Here is a 26,416-nt window from a genome sequence, read left to right on the forward strand (position 1 = left end):
CCTCCGTATCTATTAGGAACAGACACGTTTGTAAAAAACAATAAAAATCAATGATTAGGAGATACATTTCTGGAAAGGATACCACAAAGGGCAAACCAAATGTTTCACTGTTAGATTCAACAGAAATAAGATTATTCCTTCAAGGCTCACGGACAACACCATGTAGTAACCACATTTTGAATAGCACTAATCTATGCGGTACTAAATTTTTACGAGTACCTTTATAAGTACATTTATCTTGGAATTGTCCCTTTAGGGACTTTATCTCTGGTTAAAGAATAATGGGAAGAAACTAAAATCATATTTTACGAGGAGAATTAGACCATTGCCACCATGAAAATCAGGCCAGCTCAGAGACACTGGACCCTCTGAGATTCTAGAAGCAGTTGACTTCTTTCAGCTTTCTTCACCATAAGCACCCCTCCCTCCCCCCCCAAAAAAAAGGGCTTAAAAGCCAAGTCATGGCCAGGTTAGCAGTCAATGAACAATTGTCCTCCGAGGATTTCAGTCATGACATCGCTATGTGCAGAATTCTCATGTGACACACATATTTGATTTCAATCACTTCGGTCTAGTGGTGGTAATTTCTAAAAACTTATTGTATGAATAATATACGCTCACTGTAGAACATAGGAACAACAAAATTGGGGGAACTAAAGAAAATTAAACCCATCTTTCAGTACTATTACCTCCCTTGACATATTGGTGTAAACCCTTACGGAGCTGTGATGTTTTTTCTTTTCTGGCTGCAGCTTTTTGAAAAGTACACGTGTGCTGATGTGCTGGTACCTGCTTGCACAGGTCTTAGGATAATTGACCATAGAGACAAGAAGTTATTGGTTTCAAGACAGGCCACTTTTTAAGTCCCTTTCCCCAAACATTGGTAGCGATATCGTCATACATAGCAAGGATATTTTTGTAAGTAATGCACAATGGGTAAAAGATTTTTAAGGGCTTGGATACTGGATATCACAGGACGCCAGCATTTACTTAGCAATGCGATCTGTCGACTGACTAATGCCCTTCCTACAAAATCACTGAAACCAGTTTCCATATCGCGGAGCTGCAAACGTCAACACTATCGATATTCAGTTACCACCCTCGGTGATTTAAACATTACTATCAGGGCATTTCAACCTAACTGTTTAAATGTCCTTCAAATAAAATTTATTCTGATTTAGATACACCCACGCATTCCCACAATCTGAACACATTCCTTTATTATGGTGGAAGGAATCTATTGCTAAACAGAAACAACAGCTAATCAAATAGTTCCACTTTGTGTGTTCATAATAAAATGACCAAATAGGAAAAAACTATGGGTAAAGTTAAACCTGAGATAGGAAATCTAACTTGGCATTCTCCCCAGTTTATAATTAACCACTCTGGGAAGGACCAGACTCAGTTCAAGCCCATTTAGGCTGCTGGCTGGATGTGCAGTACAGGGTTCCCAGCAGCATTGCCTCGTACTTATTCACACTGAGAAGCTGCAGCTATAGAATCAGAAGGATGAATGATTGATTCGGGCAATCACTGATGCATGGACTTTCCTACCTGCTACTTCGTTAGCAAAATCACTCCTGAAATGATATCATGAGCACAGGAAAGATACAATCCTCAGAAAAACTGAATGTTAGTAATCTCTAGGGCAAAAAAAGTAAAATTATAAAGTGAAAGTCTCATCGCTGGAACAAGATATAAAAGAAACCTCTATTACCTTAAATAAAAGACCACTGGTAATTTCATGGCCATTGAAATCAAACTGGGGAAATCTGAATCTAAATGTATTTGAATAAAAAGCTGACATTTCCCTTAACTTTTTAAAAAAAATCAGATGCTATAATGCTGTAAAAAGAGGTTTCAGTTCTAAACACAGCAATAGAGATATGAAATCTAGTAGATGTTATCTTCATGCCATAAGACGAAGTCCCAAAAGGTCAAATATTTCCTGATTTATTTGGAGGAATCCATCCTCTTTTAGTAGCTTTATACATGAAATCCAGGGAAATGTATGTTGACTGAAGGATGTGCCCACTAAGTAAACAATGGTACTAACAGCTCTTCTGTGTATGTGGTTGCCTTGTGTCTTCTTAGAAAGGTCACCAAGGTGACCAACACTGAGAACGAGTGAAGAATGCAGAGCTGTGGGCTCGGCTCCCTACAAGGCAACGTTCCATCATGGAAGTGAACGTGGCATGAGAACCTTCACACTAGTGTCTCTGGTGTCAGAATGCGTGACTGTGAACTCATACCTGTCGTTATGTGATCAATTTAAAAATTCTTCAACTGCAATAAATTAATCTGTGCTTTTTAATACATGACATTGTAACTATTTGGGAGTTTCTAAAGACAGTATCTTGAAGTCGCACAGCTTAGTGTGTTATGCCTATACATTTACTATAAATATTTTTTATCTTTCACTTTCTTCTTTTTTAACATCTTTATTATAAATATTTTAATATCTCTTCTCTTTAATAGTAACCAAATATTTTTTAATCAGCTTGAGCCTCTACCCACTGATGTTTCTAAGAACTTCCTACTCATGGGTAAAGCAAGGTGCCTCAGAGTTAGAATAATAATCAAAGTCCATAGTCTATTTATTCCATAGGGTTGTTCTGAGAGTCAAATAAAATAATGTACGTAAAAGTCAAGGAATTCCCTAGAATCAGCAGTGTCTGCCGTGTGCCACAGACAGCTTCTAGGGGTAGTGTTCTCCTGAAGGTCACAGAGTTTGGAAATCTAAACCTCTTGTAGAACAATTGCTTAAACTTCTAAAGAAAAAAAATATATGTGCGTTTTGTTGTTATCCTTTCATACGGAGTCACAAAAAGTGAGCTGAGTACACACTTCTTTTTCCTATTATTGTATGAAGGTTTGTTTTTTAAGAAATTACTGCTTTGATCTTAGGAGAGGAATTCCTTTTTGCTTGACGTCCTACAGATTTCTGATGAGATCAAATGAATGCAACTTAAATACTAAACTTGTAGTAAATATCGGTTTAAAAAATCTCCTCTCCCACCTCGGTTAACTAACCGGTTTGGGCTATAGGGGGAAAAAATGTCTCCAATCTAGAAGGCTCTCTTACTAATCTTGAGTCAATGTCTGAAAAATAATTGACTCAACACAAGGGCATCCTCTAAATGAAACTGGCTTAAAAATTGCCTTGAGGTTAGGAACTGGGAAACCTGCTTATGACCAGTGCAACGTAATGTACAGAGATTCAAAATATATTTTAGTACATGAGAAACTGATTCTCATTTGAGATAAGTGCCCCTACATTCCTAGACCAAGTGCTTACATCACTAGTGAGCAGAAGGTTGAGGAAGTTCCTCATGGTCTAAACTGCCTGCATCCGTCCAGGTCCAGCCCTCCTGCTGAGCATTGAGTTAATTCTCATCCATCCTTCAGTGAGCAGGTCAAATGCCTGGGGACCAGATGAGGTTCCCTCTCACCCTCTCACAGCTCCCTGGACTTTATGATCCTATGTTTGTGTGCCCTATTTTATTACTATCAAGACCCTGCTCCAGGGGTGCACTCCCTGAGGGCAGGGACCGTCTGCTTCCACAGGCCGTGGCACATAACAGGTGCCCTAGTACTCTCCTTCGCTAAGGGGATGCCCCAAAGTTCAGGAATCAAGTGAAGTAGGATTTGAAGGCAATATTGTAGAAAATAAAAGAATGCAAAATTATCCATGATGAGTGATATATCAACATTTTAAATAAAGATGAGATCAGTATCCCCGATCATTTTTTCTGCCTCAGGCTCTCATATGGCTCAGCACGGTGTTGCCAATAAATATTTGTTAGCACATTCCCGTTTTAGGACCAGAAATTTCCTTAAAGCCGTGTAGTGGGCAGCACACCAACCAACCAACCACGAAAACAGTCTTGCTGAGTAATATGGCAGAAAGCTTTCTGTTTATACAAAGGTGCCCTCAGGGCTGCTCCTGGAAATGTTCCCCGTGTAAAAAAGGTGATGGTGTTTCTGATTCATTAGCAAGCAAGGGATGAGAAGTAACACTCAGGTGTTAATGACAATTTCATTGCTATCTATTCTTAGCTCTTCTCTCAACTTGCTTTTCAAAGGTGAGGATGTGGGGAGATAATTGAAACTCATTATCTTCTGAGGACGTCAGGATGGAGGAGCTAGTGTTCCTTATGCTAAATATACGTTCTGACTAATTTCCCCAATTCGTAAACCATTTCTTGGGAGAAAACTGGGCATCTTTAGGGAGGGGGTGAATTCATTCTTATGACATTCAAGGAGTTCTCGGTAAATGTCAGAGACTTAAAGCAGCTTTAAAAAATGTCTAACCAGCTCTTGGGACAACTGGTTTCCAGATACTCCAACTGAAGCACCAGGCTTCAAAGGGCATCATCTTGTAATGATGGGGTATGTATCAGTCTTACCCCACCCTCTGTTCCACTGGTAGCCAGTTCCCTCCTTGCTCCTGTTCACAGCTGGCCTCACACAAACGCGGCATTCTCCCAATTGCACACAGATCTTTGCCTGAGACACAATTACAAACACGGCCCTCTCTTTAAATATCCCACCAATCACCACACCTCTTGCTCCTATACCACTCATGCCCAAATCCAAGTTAGCATCCTAGGATGCTGACCTGGTCTCTCCTCATAGAAGACAGGAAGAGAGATGACTTATGGGACAAAGACAACAGCAAGATTAGCAGAAGCAAATGAGCACGGGTGAAAGGGTAGACATGTCTAAACAGGAAGATTGTAACATATGCTAAAGATCTTCTATAAATTCGTTTGCCCCGCCCTCCCAAAGAAAGATGTCAAAAAACTCTCATCTTTTTGCTAGAAAGTAATTTTCAGAAACTAGGTGAAACAGATCGAGCATGGACCAAGCTATAAGATGCCAAGACTTAGATCTTATTTCTTCCATTTTTCCTTTGTCACATCTCTGCCTCTTCACTCTTAATAGTACCTTTAAATGGAACAATGAGTTAGTGCCCCTTGTAATTCTGACATTGAAAGTCTAGATCGAGGGCAGATGTCACTTACTGGTGGGGCATGGAAAAGGCTGTAGAACTCAGTATCCCGGTCTCTGCCATCTCAATAGCTTGTTTCATTTCCAGCTTCTTGTACAAAGAAACAATGCTCGATTTTGGCAGGTTCTCTCGGATTAGGATTTTCCGTAAATACTTATGATCAAACTTCTTAAACCTAAAAACGGAAACCAACAGTTTGGAAATCTTCAATCTCTGTATGTGTTATGTAAATATATCCTTTTTCTAGAAACAAACTACACTTAACTTTATTCTGAAAAACACCACGACAGTGCCTGGAACACATGTGACTTTGAACACATTTTTAAAAAAAATAATCATAGCATTTATACATTTTTTAAAATAAAGAAAGAATGGCCTAGGGACCTGAATACATTGAAAATCAACCAAACAAAAGGAAGGGACAAGCTGTAATCAGGGTTGCTCATCTTTAAAATGAGACTAGGGGCTTCCCTGGTGGTCCAGTGGTAAAGAATCCGCCTTCCAATGCAGGAGATATGGGTCTGATCCCTGGTCAGGGAACTAACTTCCCACGTGCCGCGGGTCAACTAAGCCCGCGGGCCACAACTACTGAGCCTGCGTGCTGCAAACTACAGAGCCAAGGCGCTCTGGAACCCACACGCCACAACTAGAGAGAGAAAATCCACATGCTACAACTAGAGAGAAGCCCGCACGCCACAACTAGAGAGAGAAAACCTGCACACCACAACTAGAGAGAAGCCCGTGCTGCAGCGAAAGATCCCACGTGCTGCAACTAAGACCGGATGCAGCCAAAAGTAAATAAATAAATAAATAAAATAAAATGAGACGAATAGTGATAACACAGGAGAGTTAAGGAGATCATGTGAAAGATAATTCCTCTCTTTCTAATCCAGCTTCCTTATGGCTGTTGTAGTTTGTCTTCCAAAAGTCAAGTATGGCCATGCCACTCTCCTATTTAATAGCCTTTTTTTTTTTTTCGCGGCACGCGGGCCTCTCACTGTTGTGGCCTCTCCCGTTGTGGAGCACAGGCTCCAGACGCGCTGGCTTAGCGGCCATGGCTCACGGGCCCAGCCGCTCCACGGCATGTGGGATCTTCCCGGACCAGGGCATGAACCCATGTCCCCTGCATCGGCAGGCGGACTCTCAACCACTGCGCCACCAGGGAAGCCCTTAATAGCCTTTTGATATGAGTTTTAAAGGTCAAATAGAACTTTATAGTGTTAATGGCTGTAGAGAGCTCCTTAGCTCTGTACCATAAAAGCGTGTCCCTGTCTTTCCAGTCATGTCCTCCTTTTTTCTCACCTTTTTCTCACCTTGTCACTCTCCCATATCCAAACCATGACATGTTCTCCCTTGCCTTTGCAGCTGGAAATACACTGCTGCTACTGTGGTTGCTTGGCAGGCTTCCCATTCTTCTTGGCCTGGAGAACTCATTTATTTTCCAAACCCACTCCCATTTCTGTATTGCTGTAGTTCTATGCATTTGCCTCTGTTATAACATGCGCCATATTGACCATAATTATTTGTTCAGGCTCTTTCTCTTCTCCCCCACCCCACCCCCAGGACCACATGTACTACATTGTGAAGACCTAGAACACAGTGAGGGTGTCTTACTGCTCTTGACACAGTTTAGAAAGTTAGGTATAGATTCGGCTAAATGGAAAAATATTTAATAATGCTTCATTGGAATAACTATGATATTTGAACTTAAAAAAAAAATCCATGGCCTAAATTCTAGATCGGTGGATAGTCACAGAATTTAAATTCTATTTTAACACTGTAAGGACTGCTAAAACGATGCTTCTTTCTACCTCATAAAAAAAAATCCCACTCAGAAGACTTCCCTGGCAGTCCAGTGGTTAAGATTTCGCCTTCCAATGCACGGGGTGCAGGTTTGATTCCTGATCGGGGAGCTAAGATCCCACATGATCTTAGCCAAAAACCAAAACATAAAACAGAAGCAATATTGTAACAGATTCAATGAAGACTTTAAAAAATGGTCCACATCAAAAAATCTTAAAAAAAAAAATCCCACTCAAAAGCTCTCAGTTTCTGGGCCACCACCCTGCAAGAGCCAGAATTTTAAAGATCTAGTCTCTCTTGGCATCACCAACATCAATATGTTGGAAATGTCTACCATTTGGTTAATTGAACTATGGCTAATGCCTACATCCTCCAAACAGCAGTGCAAAACTTCAAAAATCTCGTTTTCCTCATCCTTAATAAACTCTCCTCAGGGCCACGTCATTAAGAAATATGGCTGTAGACTAAATCCAGAAGAGGATGAGTTCTGAAATGTGAGATGTTGTGGAGAAGAGGGCCCCCGGAATCGTTATGTGGGAAGGACCTCCCCCACAATGGAGGAATCTCTTCCCCAGGATCCCTGATGACTCACCAACCCTCCTTTGCAGCCTCTTGAAGCCTGTTATTCCCTGGTTGTGCTTCTCGTATCACTGGGAAACTTGTCCTTGTTTTAAACTTAAATCTGGTGTCTCTAATTTCCACTCGTCAGTTGTACTAGTTTCCTCTAAAGCAACCAAGCCCAAGTTCACTGCTTCCTCCACCTGGTAGCTCTCCATCTCCCAGGACTTCTGCCTGCTTCTTGTATGGCATGGCTCCCAGGCCCTTTATCTTCCTGGCCACCTTCCTCAGGATTCCTTCTACTTTTATCGTATCCCATCTACCTAGCTTCCAGTGGAACCTTCTGAGGTTCCGCATGTCACATATATCCCTCCTTGGTGGTGAGACCTCTGCCTCCTTACTTGTCTCTCACTTGGTAGTGGCTCCACTGCCCACACACATCTTCAATTCCAGCCTTCAAGTGATCCATCAGCTGCAAAACCAAACACAGGGAAATGATTTGCTGATGAAACGTTAACCCTACAAGACACACAAGGAGGGTTAGTCCACCTTGGAAAACAAAGGGGGCTTTACTTTCCAGGAGCACACCCTCTTTTCTATCACTGTTCATGTAACGGATGCTTATAATGCCTTTCCCAGTAACACCACTTAGTTTCGTGATACAAAGCCTCTGCAGAGAATTTCTTTAATAAAGCACATAACTTGCAATGAAAACAAGGTACCTGCTTTGCTTTGAATACTATTTTTCTAGAATGATCTAGGAAATTTCTCATTACTGAGATCAAATGGATATAAAGCCTAATAATTAACTTTTAATTCTTTGAATTTCATTGAGAAAGAAAAGAATATGCCAGTATCCAATTTATACGACTCCTGAAAATATAATTCGACAGGTATTCTATTATAATAGCAACATATAACAACAAAATCTATCTATATGCCTCAGTTCTTTTTTTGTTTTGTTTGTTTTTTCTTCTTATTTTGGGCCGTGCCACATGGCTTGTGGGACCTTAGTTCCCCCACCAGGGACTGAACCTGCGCCCTCAGCAGTGAAAGCACAGAGTCCTAACCACTGGATCACCAGGGAATTCCCACGCCTCACTTTTTTTTTTTTTTTTTGCGGTACGCGGGCCTCTCACTGCTGTGGCCTCTCCCGCTGCAGAGCACAGGCTCCGGACCCGCAGGCTCAGCGGCCATGGCTCACGGATCCAGCCTCTCCGCGGCATGTGGGATCTTCCCAGACCGGGGCACGAACCCGTGTCCCCTGCATCGGCAGGCAGACTCCCAACCACTGCGCCACCAGGGAAGCCCCAACGCCTCAGTTTTTATCTGATCATTTTGTCTCAGTATTTACATCTCACCATCCAAGCCAATTATACTACATTTGCCTTATCCAAATTGTGTATAGGAATTTAGGAAAAAACACAGTCTCTTCATAATTTATTACTTTACAAATAATTTAAATTTGTAATCATTGAAGTTTAACATGGCTTCTAAATTTTTTTGCAAAATAAATTAAAATACTAAGTTAATTCTGAAATAATTATGTACTCTCTACCAATAATTATACCTTTCTTTGAGAAAAAGAAAAATAAGAAAGGGGTGAAATATTGAAGTTCTATCGTCTTAGGTATAAATCTAATTTCTTAAAATAATGAACAGAGGGGATGAAGATAGAGACAAAAATCTTCAATCGGGTTAAAGCACTACTGATTATAAAATGCTCACTCCCTATCCCCATCTGTTGAATAGTTTCAAATGGCCTTGAAAATTTTTCATTTGCATTTCCTGGAATTAAAATTACTTTATTTCCTTAGGTGACTTTGGCCATGAAATTCAGGTCTGATTTTGAAAGACTTCATCAGTTTCTCCAGCATTAAAGTTATGGACTTTCAGGCATGAAAGAAACCTCCAAATTATGTGGGTCAATCATCCCCTCCAAGCCTGAATCTCTTGTACAGCAACTATGCCGAGTGTTTCTGGTTATTGCTTGCACACATCCACTTCACCTTTGGGTGAGCCATACAAGCAACTGTCCAGACACTCTTCATTAACAGAGCTGAAGCCTCTCACCCTATGTTTTCCATACATTAGTTCTCATTTCTATTTCCTGTAGCCACATGAAACGCCATCCCTTCAAAACTGTGTCGGACTTAAAACTTAAAACAAACAGAGACCATGATCGACTTCATTTTCACTTTTATCAGAGTTGTCACCAAAACTGCCACTAGGCCATGTCTGCTGAACTGGAAGCTGTTACCCCTTCTTTATTATAAGTTCAGGAAGAGCAGAAAACCCCATGTTCCATTAGAATAATGATTTATTTCTTTCTTCCTTCCTTCCTTCCTTCCTTCCTTCCTTCCTTCCTTCCTTCCTTCCTTTCTTTCTTTCTTTCTTTATTTTTTAGAACAATAATTTTGGAAGCAAGTCAGGCAACCCTGAACATTATTCATCATGATAGTTTTCTGAGGTGTCAACTCGGCTAGGCTACTCCCCTGTTATTATTAATACCCATTGAGATGTTGCTGTGGAAGTATTTGGTAGATAGGATTAAAGGTCACTGATCAGTTGCCTTTAAGTAAGGGATATTATCCTAGATAATCTGGGTGGGTCTGATGTGATCATTCGAAAGGCCTGAAGAATAAAGCAGAAGAAAATTCCACTTGCTTTTGCCTGAGAGTTCCAGTCCACCCTTCCTGATGGCCTGTCCTACAGATTTTGGATCTGTCTATCCAGCACCCGTAGTAGGTGAGCCAATTCCTTACAACAAAGCTCTTAATATATATCTCCTACTAGTTCTGCTCCCCTTGTTGAAGCCTGACAGAAGCAATGCTAGCTTGGACCCAAAAGGGAGAGAGAGAAGATGAAATGAAAGAAAGCTACCGGGCCCCACATTTTACAGGCAAGAAGCAGGCTGAACAAACTAATAAGCTGCTAGAGTTACAGATGTAGAAAACATACTTATGGTTACCAGGGGGCAAGCGGGGCAGGGATATATTGGGAGAATGAGACTGACATAGACACACTACTATACATAAAATAAATAGCTAGTAAGGACCTACTGTAGAGCACAGGGAACTCTACTCGGTACTCTGTAATGGCCTATATGGGAAAAGAATCTAAAACAGAGTGGATATATGTATACATATAACTGATTCACTTTGCTGTACACCTGCACCTAACACAACATTGTAAATCAACTATGCTCCATTAAAAATTATAAAACAAAACAAAATTAATAAGTCACAAACACCTGCTACTGTTCATGAAAAAAGAACTATGACTCAGTGGGTGGAGGGGAGAACACAGAAGGGGGAGCAAAGAATCATAGAAGATTGTTCCCAGGACTGGAAACCAGGACTAGAAACCCAGGCAGACTTGGAAATTTGCTTGGGGTAGGGGTAGAGGACTCCTTTTTTCCTTCCATATTTCCCCCTTTTGGAAAAGGAGTATCTATAGCCGTTATCTGATGACTGTCCTACCAGTGCGTTTTGGGAGAAGATGACTTGTTTCTTGAGTTTCACAGGTTCAGAGTGAAGAGGAACTGTGTCTCAGGACGGATTATACCTAAAGCCTCACCCATCCTTGATTCAGGTGGTTGAGATGCTGAGAGTTGGGTCTTTTGAACTCACAAGATGTAGGTGAGATTTTTGGTCTCTGAGTTCATTCTATAGTGGATTGAGGCTTTTGAGATGTTGGGATCGGTTAATGTATTTTGCATGTGGAACAGACATGTGTCTTTGAAGAGCAAAGGACAGATGCGATAGGCAGAATGTATGTTCCCCAAAGACGTCCAGGGTCCTAATCCCCAGGGCCTACAAGCATGTTAGTTTTTATTCAAAGGGGAATTAGGATAGCAGATGAATTTAGGTTTGCTATTCAGCTGACCTTATGATAGAGAGAATACCCTAAATTACCCCCATCGGCCCAGTATAACCATAAAGATCTTTAATGTGGAAGAGGAAGGCAGAAGAGTCAGTATCAGAGTGATGCAGCATGAGAAAGCCCTGACTGGTCATTGTTGGCTTTGAAGACAGGACGGGTCCACAAGCCGAGGAATGCCAAGAACTTCTAGAAGCTGGAAGAGGCAAGAAAACAGACCCTGTCCTAGAACCCCTAGAAAGAAATGCAGCCCTGCTACATCTTGATTTTATCCCGGTGAAACCCATTGTGAACTTCTGACTTCCAGAACTGTAAGATAATAACTGTAAGATGTAAGCTACTAAGTCTACGATAATTTCCTACAGCAGCACCAGGAAACTAGTACAGTCACTGTTGGTGGAGCTGGAGAGGAAAGAGGCCATGTCTAGTGATATATACACACCTCATCAAAGTTCTAAATCACTCCCATAGGTGACGAAGAGGGAACGTCTTATCAACTTATTAATTATGACCAAGAGATAACTTACACGGGTATGAAGCTCTTCGTTGATGGATTCTTTTTTATTGGTCTTTCTAACATCCAGGTACCTGACCAGAGGGCCAATTGTGATTCCCTAGATCATAAACCACAAAATAAAGCATTCTGTTGTAGTGAAGACTGTCAGGATAGAGAGCAAATCTATTGCAAATTTAGAACTTCCAATTTTAATGTCTTTGTTTTGTACTAGTTTCTCCTGGATAAATGCTCCAGTGTTTACTTTAGTTCTTACTTAATACCTTTACACTCTGCAATAAAAATAGGCCTGATGTCTATAATTTAAAGCAGGGATTTAGTTTCATTCCTTAAAATAACCTCCCATTAGTTTGCTGAGAGCTCATACCAGCTATAATAAAAACTATTTAATACCAATTGTTATCTCATTTTCAGCAATAGACATCAGGTGAGCTCTCATTCACCTGAACAAAGGGACATTTTGATTGATAGGTTTTATCAATTAAAAGGTCACAAAATGTCGAGGTTACAGGAGGACCAAAAACATGATCTAGAAATATTTGGGAATTTAGTTTGGGCACTTGTCTGAAAATCAGATAAAGTGTCCCTTTCTTGGTATTTTACTAATTTAATACACAATCCTGAGAAGAATCGACTTATTTCAAATATGAAAGAAATTCTACCAACCTGAATGAATACAGTAAAATATATAACTACTAGAGTAGCAGTGACAAACATTTTCTTCCTAGGAAAAAGAGACAGAGGAAGCAAAAACGCAAGTGAAAAACTTCCAGCTCCTCGGACACCACTGTAGAAAATTATGCACTGGTCCTTGATGGAGAAGGGGAAAGTCCGAAACTGGTTACTGATATAGAAGAGAGCAAACACGCCTAGAAGGGGGGGAAATACGTATTAGAGCAGAGGGTCACGAACGAGGAGACAAAGCAGCATTAGGGAACCCAAGTCGTGTGCACGTGCCCACAAAGCAAGGCAACCTAATTCCATCACACCCATGGCAGTCTGTCCCAAACAGAACAGCGTACAAAACTTTTTACTTCTTGGGTAGCTGTGAGACGGCAGTGCTTCAAGTCAGAAGTGTTCTCTGGTAGTTTCCCAGCATAACTGCTTCCGTGCGTGTGCACGTGTGTGTGTGTGTGTGTGTATTTAAAGTAATAAATCTTGATACTTTTGATATAAGAAATGGTATATATTTTCTAATCTATTTTATAAATTTTGCTCAGCCTTTCAAAACTAAGAAAAGCAAGGGTATCACTTGGAGGGTGGAAGCATTTTTATCAGCTCATACTCTCCCTGGGTCAGCAGAGGAGGTGTGTGATTTTGAAGGTGAGATTAGCCCTCGCAGTGCCTGGGGTCTGTGCAGGTGAGCGGATCTTTTGTGGTTGGTTTGGTTCTTCTTGAGGCTCGATGCAAAAAAGGAAGGAAGTTGGCAAGGGGTCCAAGGAGGGGTCTCTTACTGTCAGTAAGTGGAAGGTGGAGGGCAGGAGAGCTTGCTGAAAACACAGAGGTGTTTTCTACCACATTGGTTTTCCATCCCCATGTGGCTGAGCTGCCACCCATGCAGTGGTTCCTAGTGAGAAAGGTCCCTTCACTGATGCTCTGACTCGTCAAAGCAGAGGTTTCCCTGGAGAACAGTAAACCTCTCGGTATCCTCATGTGGTTTCTAATCGCACAGACATCACAGCAAGCATCACTGACGTTAACTCTACTGCCCTGTAGATCCCCACAGTACTAGAACTGAAAGGGACCTAACAAATCTGTCCACACCCACTGTTCTGTGGTTGGGGAAGAAGCTTTTGAGTAGTTAACTCTCTGTCCAAGGTCAAATAGCTAGTTAGTAACAGTGATAGGACTTGATGTGATGTTATAAATTAACACCAGAGTACCCTTAATTCTTTTCTCTCCTGAAGACCCAACAGGCACATATATTCAGAGTTACTTTAATGAATATTTTTAATATTTCTACATTCTTGTTATTCTTTCCTAGCATCCTCTGATAGTAGGGACACTGACCGTGCAGGACACAGTAAAATTTAATTTTTCTCATCTTGTTTTGTGTGTCCCGGCTCCTCCACGGGCTAGTCCTATGACCTTGGGCAAAAGTCAATCTTTTCATGTACGCATCTTCTCATCTGCTTTCTGGAGGTACTGAGTACTTACACCAGAAGGTGGACGTAAGGTTTAATAATTTAATATCTATGAATAACATAAAGCACGACCTTCTATGTTGTAAGCCTTCATGAGTTCAACTATTCTTAGCTAGGATGAGTCAGGCAGGAGTGGGAGAGCTGGACTCCGACACCTGGCTCTGTCCCTCGCTGTGACGTGGCCAAGTCATTCTCCTGGGAACTGTTACATCATTTCTCTCAGATGGAAAATGAAGGAGCTGGGTGGCTGGTCACCAAGGGTGAAGCATCGTGAGGTCTCCCCAACATTAATCTCCCAGCTGGTTTCCATGCTTGTTGGCTGGGCAGAAGCTCTGAGGTGGTACTCTTGACATGAACCCTACTGTCCTGTGGATCCCTACAGTATTAGAACTGAAAGGGACTTACGAAATTTGTCCAGACCCACCATTTTGTGGTTGGGGAAGAAGATTTTGAGTAGTTAACTATCTGTCCAAGGTCAAATAGCTAGTTAGTAATACTGGTAGGACTTGTGAGATTATAAATTTATATCACAGAATCCTTAATTCTTTTCTCCCCTGGAGACCCAATAGGCACATATATTCAGAGCTATTTTTATGAATATTTTTAATATTTCTACATTCTTGTTATTCTTGCCTAAATCCTAAAAACCATTCTAAATTTAGAATGGATATGTTCAAGATGAATTCTGAGCCATTTCTCCTAATTTCTCTTTGAGCAATTGGCTTGAAAATACTGGTCAAATTCACGTAAAAAAAATGCTTCAAATATTGGTTGAAGTCATTTAAAAATATAATCTCTTCTAATCAAATGGTAAAGCATATCTTGTAGTTCAGTACCGAGTGTTCTTTCTAGCTCCAGAAACATAAATATACAAGTTAAATTAAAAGCCATTAGTCAAGACACCTCGTGTTTTTAAGCTAGGCATATTTTATAGGGGTGACACCAGTTACACTGTAGAGTTGCCTTTACTAAGCACTTTTCAAAAATAGAGATTCACTTCCTTTGTTTTCTATATATCACACTCAACCCTTCACTAAAACCACTTGTAATATTTAGGAGACGGTTTCCTAACAGTACTTGCCTTACAGTTTGTGAGATCTCACTTTTCCTGTAACAAAAGTATAAAAGAAAGCCCGCAGTTTATAATCTGTGTCTGATTTATGGTGCAAGAACTCATAAGCTGGCAAAGAAGTGAAGAGCAAGGGATGAATGTACTGAGTTATATTTAAATGTGTAAATGTGAGAGTTTTCTCTCAATTAAAAACAAGTGCTCCTGCTTCAGCCTTGCTTCAGTGCAGAACCTTATCGGCCAGTGATTATTCTGAACTGATTGAGGAAGCAAACGGGGAACATTCCTGGTCACTACAAGGTACCCAAACCCCCCTAACCAGTAAAACCAGTTGGCATCACCCCATTGCTTTTGCTTTAACCTTGCAGGAAGGAATAAGAAAAATAAAAAAAGAAGCAGGTGGGACTCTCCGGGCCCTGCTGTGTCTTACTGATGGCTCTCCAGATCTGGCAGAAGGCCAGGGTGAAGCAGACGAAGGCCCAGTTCCACTCGTGGTTCTTCCCCACGGTGGACACGCCCATGAACATGAAGATCAGGGTCTCGCTGACGCTGCTCAACATCTTCATGAAATACTTGATGGTCGTGTAGGATGTCTGGGACACGTTTTCTTCGACGTACTTTTTCATGGTCACTGCACAGGCTGTGATTCTGCAAAAGGAAAAGAGTCTCAGGGAGAAGCCACAAGACCTTGCCCCTCATTGGAAAGTCCTCCCTATTGGTGATGGTACAGAGACACAAATCCTGTTTCTATCCAGAGAGAACGTCTTCTCCAGTCCTCTTTCTGGCTGCAGGTTTTTCCTGAGATTTTCTTTCTTCTTCCTCCCTAAGGGGTCTTGCACAAGTTGAGTGTGGTAGGGAAGGTGGGCTTGACATGGTTTTCCCGCAACAAAATGGCTCACAATTCATGCACGAGCCAGAAGCAGGACTGTTTTTATTTTGCTCCCTCCACCCCCATCATGAGCTCTGTCAGCCCCACCTCGTACTCTCTACTTCACCTGCCTTAAACCAAAATAACCCAGTGCAGTTACCTAGAAAGAATACTTCAGCGAGACCCCCTCACATTGTAATGTTTCCTACAAAATTTTAATGAGAAATTTTTCCTTTAAAATGTTTTGTTCTGGAGTCACTTAGCAAGTCTGGATGGGAAAGAAAGGACTTTGCCTTGTCTTAGTAGTTTGCTCACTTCTAAGGTGGGAAAATGATGAGTGCCTAGACTTTACACTACTGTATTTAATTAAGATAAATATTTCTATACAATAACATTGTGCCCAAGTGGCTGGGTATGAGGATGATGTCATAAAGAAGGCAACATGATCAGATACAATAAGCCAAGTTGAGAAGCTTCATTCCAAGATCTACACAAGGATAAACATTTCAAAGATATTTTCATTAGGAAAAAAAATCTGAATGTCTAGTCTTATCCCATCTACCCAGTTTCACTCCACACTGACCAGTCCTGGAGCTGTGATGTGATTTGAGGGAAACAGCAGAAGGCAGAGCCCAGGAATGATAGTAGCTCACGGCACGCTTCCCTTTAACTTTAAAATAATGCATTTTTCAAGGAAAAAAAATAACGACTGAAGTGAGACTTTAACCTTGAACCTCCCCCAGCTCTTCTCTGCACCAGCTTTTCTGAGAGTTATAAATTGACCTTATAATTGCTATGCAGGAAAATCACCAGAACAGAGCAAAAGCAAATGCTGGAGAGAACATTTGTTTGGCAAAGGACCTGAATTGGATTTTACAAAAGTTCAAAAAACCTGGATCCTGAAACGCTTTTGAAGATTGGCATTAGGAGTCAGGCCTTTCTCAAAGCCTGGTCCACCAGATGTGGTCCTAAACTCTCTTTTATTGGATGAGAGGTGGTCCTTGGTTTGTACTCACGCCAGGATGCCAGAGAGATAGAGCGTCTCAGCCACTAAGTAGGACAAGTAGCTGAACATGAAGACGATGAGGGGTTCAATTGCTGAGATGTTCTGAGTGAAACGTGTGATAAACGCAGAAATGAATCCAAAAATGACGCCGAAAAATACTCCCCCGCACCCCACGATAATGAATCGGGCACATCCGGCCAAGATGTCCACAGGTTCTATGTCTTCAAATTTATGCATCTTTGTGAAGGCGATTAAGATGTTATATAAGACCTAGACAAAAAGAAAATGAGAAAACAGAAAAGTAAACATGAATTAGAAATGAGAAACAGCTTACACACAGATTCTTAACTTTGTGTCTAGTTAAATAATACACCACAAAAATTACAGAACAAGAAATACTAACACGGCTGCCTAACATTCAAATGCCTTCCAGATAATTTAAGTTTATTGTTTCTCCGAGTAAGAAGTATGACACTCACAGCTTTCAATCACTGAGCACCTACTACGTGCCAGTTTCTTCACTAAGCTCTGTGTCATTATCAATTGATTTCCTCTGGCTCCAGATGCACCCTCCAACATAGGCTTGGTAATATACAATGACATTCCTTTATTTCTCCTTTAAAATGAACACCATGTTAAGCTTGCTCAACTGAGGGGCATTGCAGGAGGTAGGGGTTTCCTGCAACTTCCGTGGGAGGGATGAGAGTCAGCCATGTGTGCGTGAGGGCTTCCAGGGGGTCCTGTCAGGGCCACAGGGCCTGCAAGTGGTCCCTCTGCCACCCTGCATCCTCCAGCTGACTGATGATCTCTCCACACACCTCTTGACACAGGACAAAAAAGCCCCAGCATGGCGCTGGTGCAGCATGCCTGTGGCCAGGGGTCCACCTCCGCAGGCATCCCTCTGTGAACCCAGCCATGCAGTCTGCTCCTCTGAAGGCCCCCTGGCCCCTCTTGAGCCGAGGCTCCCACTGCCCAGTGTCACTGACTGCGGAAGACTGCTCCCTGTCTGCCCTCCTTGCTCGCCCATCAAGTCCAGACCAGCTCTAGCTTGGCTAAATCAGCCAGCTTCTCTGCTGTCCAGTGGCCCATCCACACCTTCTCCAGGGAGATCAGAACCCCTTCCAAGTTTGTCCTCCTTTGGGGGTCATCCCTCAGCCCTAGGGTACCCTAAAAAGTTTTCTTACGTCTCGTAGCTATTCCTTTATTATAGTTTTTTGTTTGTTTGTTTGTTTGTTTTTGCGCTACGCGGGCCTCTCACTGTTGTGGCCTCTCCCGTTGCGGAGCACAGGCTCCAGACGCACAGGCTCAGTGGCCATGGCTCACAGGCCCAGCCGCTCCGCAGCATGTGGGATCTTCCTGGACCGGGGCACGAACCCGCATCCCCTGCATCGGCAGGCGGACTCTCAACCACTGTGCCACCAGGGAAGCCCATATAGTTGATAATTTTGATGTTAAAATTTCTCTGTTTAACCTACGGTGTGCTTTCTCTTTCTTGGTTGGACCCCACCTGCTTTCCATATACAGTATCTCATTAGAGTCCCCCAACCGACTCCAGTCCGCGTGATACACACTCCCCAATTTTCCTACTATTTCTCTGCTTATTTCCACATTCATATGAAGCTGCAGGGATCGGTTTATCGCTATTTCATGCCACTTGGCAACCCAGAACTTGGACTGAACTTCTGAAAAGTGGCCGCCTGCCACACAGTGAGACACATAAACAAGTAAAGTAAGATCAGTGCAGGACATGAAGACCTTTGAGGCCCCCAGACCCTGAAGGGTCCTGCTAAACCACAGCACACACCTATCAACTTTGCTTACACCAAGACAAAATCAGAGCAGGGGGAGAAGTTAAACTCCAGGAAACCATGTCCGTGATGGTATTCTGTGCGCTGAAGAACTGCAGCAGTGCTGCGGGCCCTCCAGCACGCGCAGGTCTATGTCCCATTCATTCCCTCTCCTCCCTCACACTCTGCTCTCCCCTCCCCTCTGGGCGTCATCCCACACTCTGCCTCCTGCTTACTCCCTCTCCATCCCCAATTCATCTTTCCCGACAAAGACACTAGCGGCCCCTCTGTTCTTCAGGGTGCCCTCACAGCCTCTGGCTTCTGCTTTGGCTTCACCCCCAGGGCTTACCAAACTGCTAGCTGCCCTGTGCTCATGCTGACCCCTCAGCCACGGTCTGCTACCTGCACACAGCTGCAGCCATTTCTTCCCAGGTCCCCTTCCCAGTCCTGGCCCCTCCAGGTCCCCTTGGTGCATGGCCTCTGCTGATTTCCCATGACATCACCTTTGTGACTGAAGATCGATGTTTTCCCACGGAGAGGCTGGCAATGAACCTGCAAATTGTCCCTAGGCTGCTACCTTGTTCATGGTCATGATCATAAACTGTCAGGGTGCATTTAAAACAAAGCCCCCCTCCCCCCCCTTCATCTCATTTGCACTCTCTAGTCAACAGAGAGAAGCAGAAGAACCAGCTAGTCTGTGGGGATGAGCATCTCTGCTCTTGGGTGACCCGGAGCCACGAAGGAAACTCTTTATACACTGTTTGCTATCTGTTTGCACATGAAGATGAAGAATCGTATCCAGCCCAGCACTCGGCTTTGGAATGTGAGTAGGCGGAGAGGACCAGTCCTCAACGTAGCTCAGGTATTACCAATCCCCATCTAGGATGCTTCATCTAGTGAACTTTGTTGATGGAGGGGAGGGAATGTGAGGAAGGCATGCAATGACCCCTCTGCTCATGAGTTCTCGGTCCTCGTGGCCCTCTCCAGAGCAGCTTTGTCACATTGCCTTCTATGTTAGTTCCCTAGGGCTGCTGTGACAAAGTACTACAAACTGGGTGGCTTAATTCAGCAAACATTTATTTTCTCACTGTTCTGGAGGATAGAAGTCTAGAAGCAAGGGGTGGACGGGATCATGCCTCCTCTGAAGGTGCTGGGGGGACGCAATCTGGAAAGCATGCCTTGGCTTGTGGACACATCAATCCCGTCTCTGCTCCTGTCTTCCTATAGTCTTCCTTGGACATGTCACCCCTGCGTCTTCACATTGCCTTCTTATAAGACAACAGTCATTGGATTTAGAGCCCATCTTAATCCAAAATGAGCTCATCTTAACTAGTTATATCTGCAAAGAACTGTTTCCAAATAAGATCATATCCTGAGGTTCTGGGTGGACATGAATTTTGGAAGGGGCTCTATTGAACCCAATGCAGCTTTTGTAGCCAAAATGACCTTACAATGCAATTAACTTGTAAAATAGCCTAGAAGATCTTAGTTATATGTCCTTTCAGGGCACAACTTCATTTCGAATTTCATAAGACCCTAATCTGGAGCTTGGCTTCCAAATGGATTCATTACGCTTCATTGGAGAGCCCAGGACACATGTTTTTCTGTGTCTGGATTAGTTCCCAATTTTTAGTGTACAATAATTATCAGCCAGTAACCTACAAACTCACTTGGGTAAGGGAAAGTGGACAGAAGGTGATAAACAGGTTTGTTTCTCATCCCAAAGAGATGTTTCCAGTGAATTTTCTGGAAGAAGGAGAATCTGGGGAAGGTGAAAGAGAAGAATCAGGAAGCTTGGTGCAAATTGGCCCAAGCAAGGACACACACACACACATACACACACGCGGGCGCACACGTGCCATGAGCATTGCCAATTTCTGAAATTAGGAAAGGGATTACTTTAAAAAAAAGAGAGAGAGAGACTTGTCGAAATCTCAAACCAGATTTAAGAATACACATAGCGAAGTGCAGAAATTTTGGAAGATATAAAAGTACAAAGGAACCTCCCCCCATACAAAAATGTTACTTACTATTTCCCGAGAAAACCACTATAAACATTGTGTGTGTGTATATATATATACACACATATATGTATATATACATATATATACAATATTATATATAATATAATATCTCAGCCAAAGACCTAGTGTGGCAGGGTTACTAAGGCAGGTCCATTTCCGGAAGGTGCGGGACTCCTCTGATGGGTGTCCTTGGCCTGAAGACTCCGGATGGGCTTGATAAACTCTTGTAGAAATGCATCCAGTTTCCCTCCATCCCTCTCTTTCCTCTGGGGTCACTCTGCTCTCCCTTCTCCCTGAACTCTATCTCCATTTTCTCTGGCAAGAGTGTCCCCTATAAACCTCTTGCACATCTAACACCCTCTGTGTGTCTGACGCATGGACGGCCTGAACGATATCTAGCTGTCTCCTTGTGTATCAACCATGTTTTACAAAACTGCTGTAATATGGGTCTATTTTATTTAAGAAAAGTGAAGCCACGTTCTAAGAAAAATCCTGGCTGAGTGTTTGGAAGAAAATTGTGATTTATGGTTTCAAAACAAATCCAAAAGAACTTTAGTGGTTGTATCCCAACTCAGTGAGTTTGTTTAGTTCAATTTCACCTTCTGCCTGACCTCGGAGCAACCCACATATGGGTCTTAGAAGCCCTGGGCGTTGTACCTTTGGAGCTGTGCTCACGTTCCAAGGAGCCAGATGCTTGCACAAGACTCAAAAAAGACGAGTTTGGGGCTTCCCTGGTGGCGCAGTGGTTGAGAGTCCGCCTGCCGATGCAGGGGACGCGGGTTTGTGCCCCGGTCCGGGAAGATCCCACATGCCGCGGAGCGGCTGGGCCCGTGAGCCATGGCCGCTGAGCCTGCGCGTCCGGAGCCTGTGCTCCGCAACAGGAGAGGCCGCAACAGTGAGAGGCCCGCGTACCACAAAAAAAAAAAAAAAAAAAAAAAAAAAAAAAAGACGAGTTTGAATGAGTTAAATTGGGACCTGGGAGTTTATCTGACTCTCAGACCCAGAGGAAACTCAGGGAATATGATTGAGACTCAAAGATCTGCATGTTGAGGCCACAAACGAAAACTCTTTTGCATGGCTCTCCAGATTATAAGTAGCTACCCCCTCTGTTCCTAGGGCCTGGGAAAGTCAACGGGGCCAGCCCTGTCCCCGGACACCAGGGCACCCTGCCAGGAAGAGGCAGTTTCAGAAGCTAAAGTAGTACATATAATTAAGAAGACTACATTTACAGACACAATCTATATGACTGCACGAAAAACAATTCTTATCTTTCAAATTATACGGCTCTGGATGTCATTACGGTTGTGAAAGATTTGCTTTGGACTTCTTTCAAATCGCAATCATGTGTGTGTATTTTTTACATATTGAAAGGAAAAATTCAGCCGATGCTAAAGCCCAAACATGTCCTTGGCACTAAGGGAAAACAAGATCAGATTCACCCTCTTCACTCAGTGGGGAGGAGCAATATTGGGACATAGTAAGAAATATATATTTTGTCTTTGTCCCCAGCAGCCGGCACAGAGTTCCTAAAAATCTTGTAATGCCCTAAGTGGTACGGAGGAGAGGAGCATCTTTGTTATTTGTAATGAGCCCCTTCCAACCACTCCTGAGCTTATGCTAATGAGGTGACTCTTGCCTGGGTTTTACCCCGCCCACACCCCGCCCCAAGGAGGGGGACTGGTTGCCGTAGGAACCAGCCAAGTGAGTAAAGGGTTGTAACTTTCATCCCCCCTCCAGGAAGGGGAGAAGGGCTGGAGCTTGATTTCAATAAACAGCGGCCGTGGGGGACAATGGATACGTGCACAGGTACGGCTGAGTCCCTTTGCCGTGCACCTGAAACTATCACAACATTGTTAATCGGCTATATTCTAATATAAAATAAAAAGTTAAAAAAATAGTCAGTGGCTAATAAATTAATCAGTCATGTCTATGTAATAGAACCTCCATGAAAACCTAACCAACGGGGTTCAGAACGCTTCCAGGTTGGTGCTAGGAGGGTGGTGCCCCTGGCAAGGACACGGAAGCTCCGCACCCCTTCCCACCTACCTCACCCTACGCATCCCTTTCATTCGGCTCTTCCTGAGTTGCATCTTTCCTAAGAAACGGGCCATAGAAAGTAAACAGGTTTTCTGAGTTCTGTGAGCTGCTCTAGCAAACTGTCAAACCTGAGGAGGGGTTGTGAGAACCCCCAATTTTACAACCAGTCAGTCAGACATATGAGAGGTCCAGTCTCGGAACTGGTGTCTGAAGCTGGAGAGTCTTATGGGACTGAGCCCTTAAGCCTATGGGGTTTTGGGGTTTGTGCTAATTCTGCGTGGTTAGTGTCAGAACTGAATTAAATTGTAAGACACCAAGGTGGTAACTGGAGAGCGGGTATGGGAAAAAACACGCACACATTTGGTGTCAGACGTGATGCTGTAAAAAAAAAAAAAAAAAACAGTTCAGAGAAGTCTCAGAAAATGGTCCTTTCCTGTTACTTTTAACAAGCTCACCAACCTCCCAAGATCATAGTACTGGTAACCCTTTATGGATACCACCGTAAAAGTTTGCAAAGCCCTTCCAACACACAGAATGATGACCAAGGACAGCAGCCCACCACCCAAGCCTTAGCAGAGGTGGAGAGTCGATTTCAAACGTGCTGATCTATTTTTCTTGATCAATTTTATTGAGGAATGAGTTACATATGGTAAGCTGCATCTAAAACAAATGAACCCTGGCCACTGTATACACCCGTAAGATAACCACAGTCAAGATCTAGAACAATTCCACAAACCCAGAAAGGTTCTTCATTCCTTTTTAAAAGTCCATCCCTCCCTCCAACCCTGACACCAGGAAACCCCCGTTCTACTGTTGTCACCATAGATTAATTTTTATTTATATAAACTGAATAATAAAGTACAGACCCTTTTGTGTTTGGCTTCTTCAACTCAGCAGTTGTTGTTACAGGGATCAGTGGTTCATTCCTTTTTATTACTGAGTAGTATTCCACTATATGGCTAAAGCACAATTTCTCCATCCATTCAGTTGTTGAAGGACATTGGTTTCCTGCCTCTGCCCACCACCCAGCTTTTGCTCTTGGAATATTGCTGCTATGAACATTCACGTACAACTCTTTTGCACAGAGTTATGTTTTCATTTCCCTTGGATATACAGGAGTAGAATGGGTAGGCAGCGCTGTAGATACAAGTTAAAAATGTAAGAAACTGCTGTCTACATCTATACAGGCGGCTAGAATACCATAGACTGGGTAGCTTATAAACAACAGAAATTTATTTCTCACAATTCCGGTGGCTGCCAAGGCCAAGATAAAAGCACCAGCAGATTCAGTGGTGAAAGCGATTCAGCGGTGAGAGCCTGGTTCTTAGATAGCTGTCTTCTCACTGTGTTCTCACATGGCAGAAGGGGCGAGGGAGCTCTCTGGTGTCTCTCTTATGAAGACAGTAATCCCATTCATGAGGGCTCCACTCTCATGACCTAACCGCCTCCCACAGGCCCCACCTCCAAATACCATCACATTGGGGATTAGATTTCAACATATGAATTTCCGGGGGACACAGACGTTCAGTCTGTAGCAACTACCAAATTGTTTGCCAAAGACATTGGATCGTTTTCCATTCCTGCCAGGAATGTATGAGATTTCCAGTAGTTCCATATCCCATCAGCTCTAGCCACTCTGATAGGCGGACTCTCAACCACTGTGCCACCAGGGAAGCCCCGATCACTACTATTTTTGAAAGCGTTTATGAAGAATAAGTTTTTCCTTAAGATACAGGCAAGATGTCTTATAGCTTTTAATTTATTATTTATTCTATTATTATCATTTATTATTATTTTTACCATTGCCTTTATTTTACTTACTTTAGATTTACCTTGCTCTCCTTTCTTTAGTTTGAAGAAATTACCTGAAGAAGTAGAACATATGTCATTGATTTTAGAACTTTAAAATCTTTACTATAAGCATTTAAAGCCATACATTTTCCTCTGGTACATCATTACCATTTGTTAAATGTATTTTTTAATTTCTCTTGTAATTTCTTGTTTGAATCATGGATTACTTAGAAGTGTATTGTTTAATTTCCAAATATTGGGATATTCCTTAATGTAATTTATTTTTAATTTAATTCTGCTGGGGACAGAGTGCACACTCTGATTGCACGGCTTGTAAATCTACTGAGGCTTTTTTTTACAGTCAAATATGTGGTCTTTTTTGATGAACATGGTATTTGAACTTGAAAAAAATGTATGGGGCTTCCCTGGTGGCACAGTGGTTGGGAGGCCGCCTGCCGATGCAGGGGACACAGGTTCGTGCCCCGGTCCGGGAAGATCCCACATGCCGCAGAGCGGCTGGGCCCGTGAGCCATGGCCGCTGAGCCTGCGCATCCGGAGCCTGTGCTCTGCAGCGGGAGAGGCCACAGCAGTGAGAGGCCCACGTACCGCAAAAAAAAAAAAAAGTATGTGTTGTAGTTGCTGGGGACAGCGCTCTATGAATATCAGTTAGAAGAAGGTGGTTGAAAGCGCTCAGCTCCTCAGTGTGTTGCTGCCATTTTGCCTATCTGTTCTATCATTTTCTAAATGAAAAGTAGTAAAATTCTTGCTGTGATTGTGGAATTGTCATTTCCTTCCTTTAAATTTGTCCATTTTTACTTCATGCCCTACTACTGGGTGCATACCCGTGCATCACTGTTAGGTGTTCTTGATGAATTGACATCTTTTTGTCATTATGAAACATCCCTCTTTATCTTTGTAAAATGTTCTACTTTTGCGTCTATTTTAATTGACATTAATATAACCACACCAGCATTCTAATGCCTGGTCTACCATATGTCTGGTATAGTTTTGCATCCATTTATTTTCAGCTTGTCTGCATCTTTATAGTTGTGTTTCCTGCAAATAGGATGTACTTGGGTCTTGCATTATAATCAATTCTGATAATCTCTGACCTTTAATACTTTTTAGAATTCTTTTATAATTTTATTATTGGCCATACCTCTTTGCATTATGTTCACTGGTACTCTACAATATAACATTCTTAACTTTTTACAGGACACTCTGGGTTAACACTATACCACTTCACATAAATTAAGAAAACTTATAACCATGTAGGTTCATTAAACGTACTGACTTTTAACTATCCTTAAGAACTGGAGTGAAAAAGCTCTTCACAATATTAAATCTCCTGGATTTCTTTGACCCTGAGAGCTGATAGCTTAATGATAACCGATTGCATACTTTTGACTACCAATCCCCCTAGACTTGATAACCACAGTCGCCACCGTGCTCATGGCTCCTTGTAAGAGTAACATCTATGACAAAGCATCTGAGGGGGAGGAGCCTTGTGTGGCTACAGTACTTTCAACCAGAGACCTCTCATTCAAGAACAGGAGTTGACAGACCCTTGAGAAATGTGTTCATAGACTAGGGACCACGAAGTAGCTTGAGGTGAAACCCTCTGTTCAGTTATGAGCTGTAGCAACCATGTCTTCTGAGAAGTATGGAGATAATGGACCAGGTGTGGATGAACAGAGAAGTCTAATGAGGCAGATGAAGAGATTATGAGAGGCCATAAGGAGGGATGGGTTATGAGCACAAAAAACTGTGAATAATAAAAGCTAAGGAGTAGAGGACAGATGATGGAGGAGATTATGTGGAAGCTACTTGGAGAGGGAAGAGAAATGCAAAGATCTACAAAAATGCAGCAGAGTCTGAGCAAGTGGCCAAGTTGCATCTATGGAGGGGCTCTGGAGTAA

General features: G+C 42.6%; 1 protein-coding gene across 1 annotated transcript in view; it reads right to left on the reverse strand.

Moving 5' to 3' along the window:
* SLC9A4 (solute carrier family 9 member A4) overlaps window positions 1–26,416 on the reverse strand; it is a 59,075-nt gene that overhangs the window by 12,157 nt on the left and 20,502 nt on the right. Inside the window, exons 3-8 of the mRNA XM_049696073.1 lie at window positions 16,869–17,128; window positions 15,415–15,632; window positions 12,438–12,640; window positions 11,785–11,871; window positions 7,777–7,847; window positions 5,028–5,189 (exon numbers count right to left, since the gene is read on the reverse strand). Of these exons, the coding sequence (XP_049552030.1) occupies window positions 5,028–5,189; window positions 7,777–7,847; window positions 11,785–11,871; window positions 12,438–12,640; window positions 15,415–15,632; window positions 16,869–17,128 (1,001 nt within the window). The remainder of the gene's footprint in view (window positions 1–5,027; window positions 5,190–7,776; window positions 7,848–11,784; window positions 11,872–12,437; window positions 12,641–15,414; window positions 15,633–16,868; window positions 17,129–26,416) is intronic.

This window comes from Orcinus orca, chromosome 13 (assembly GCF_937001465.1).
Source record: "Orcinus orca chromosome 13, mOrcOrc1.1, whole genome shotgun sequence".
In the NCBI taxonomy this organism is placed as follows: Eukaryota; Metazoa; Chordata; class Mammalia; order Artiodactyla; family Delphinidae; genus Orcinus; species Orcinus orca.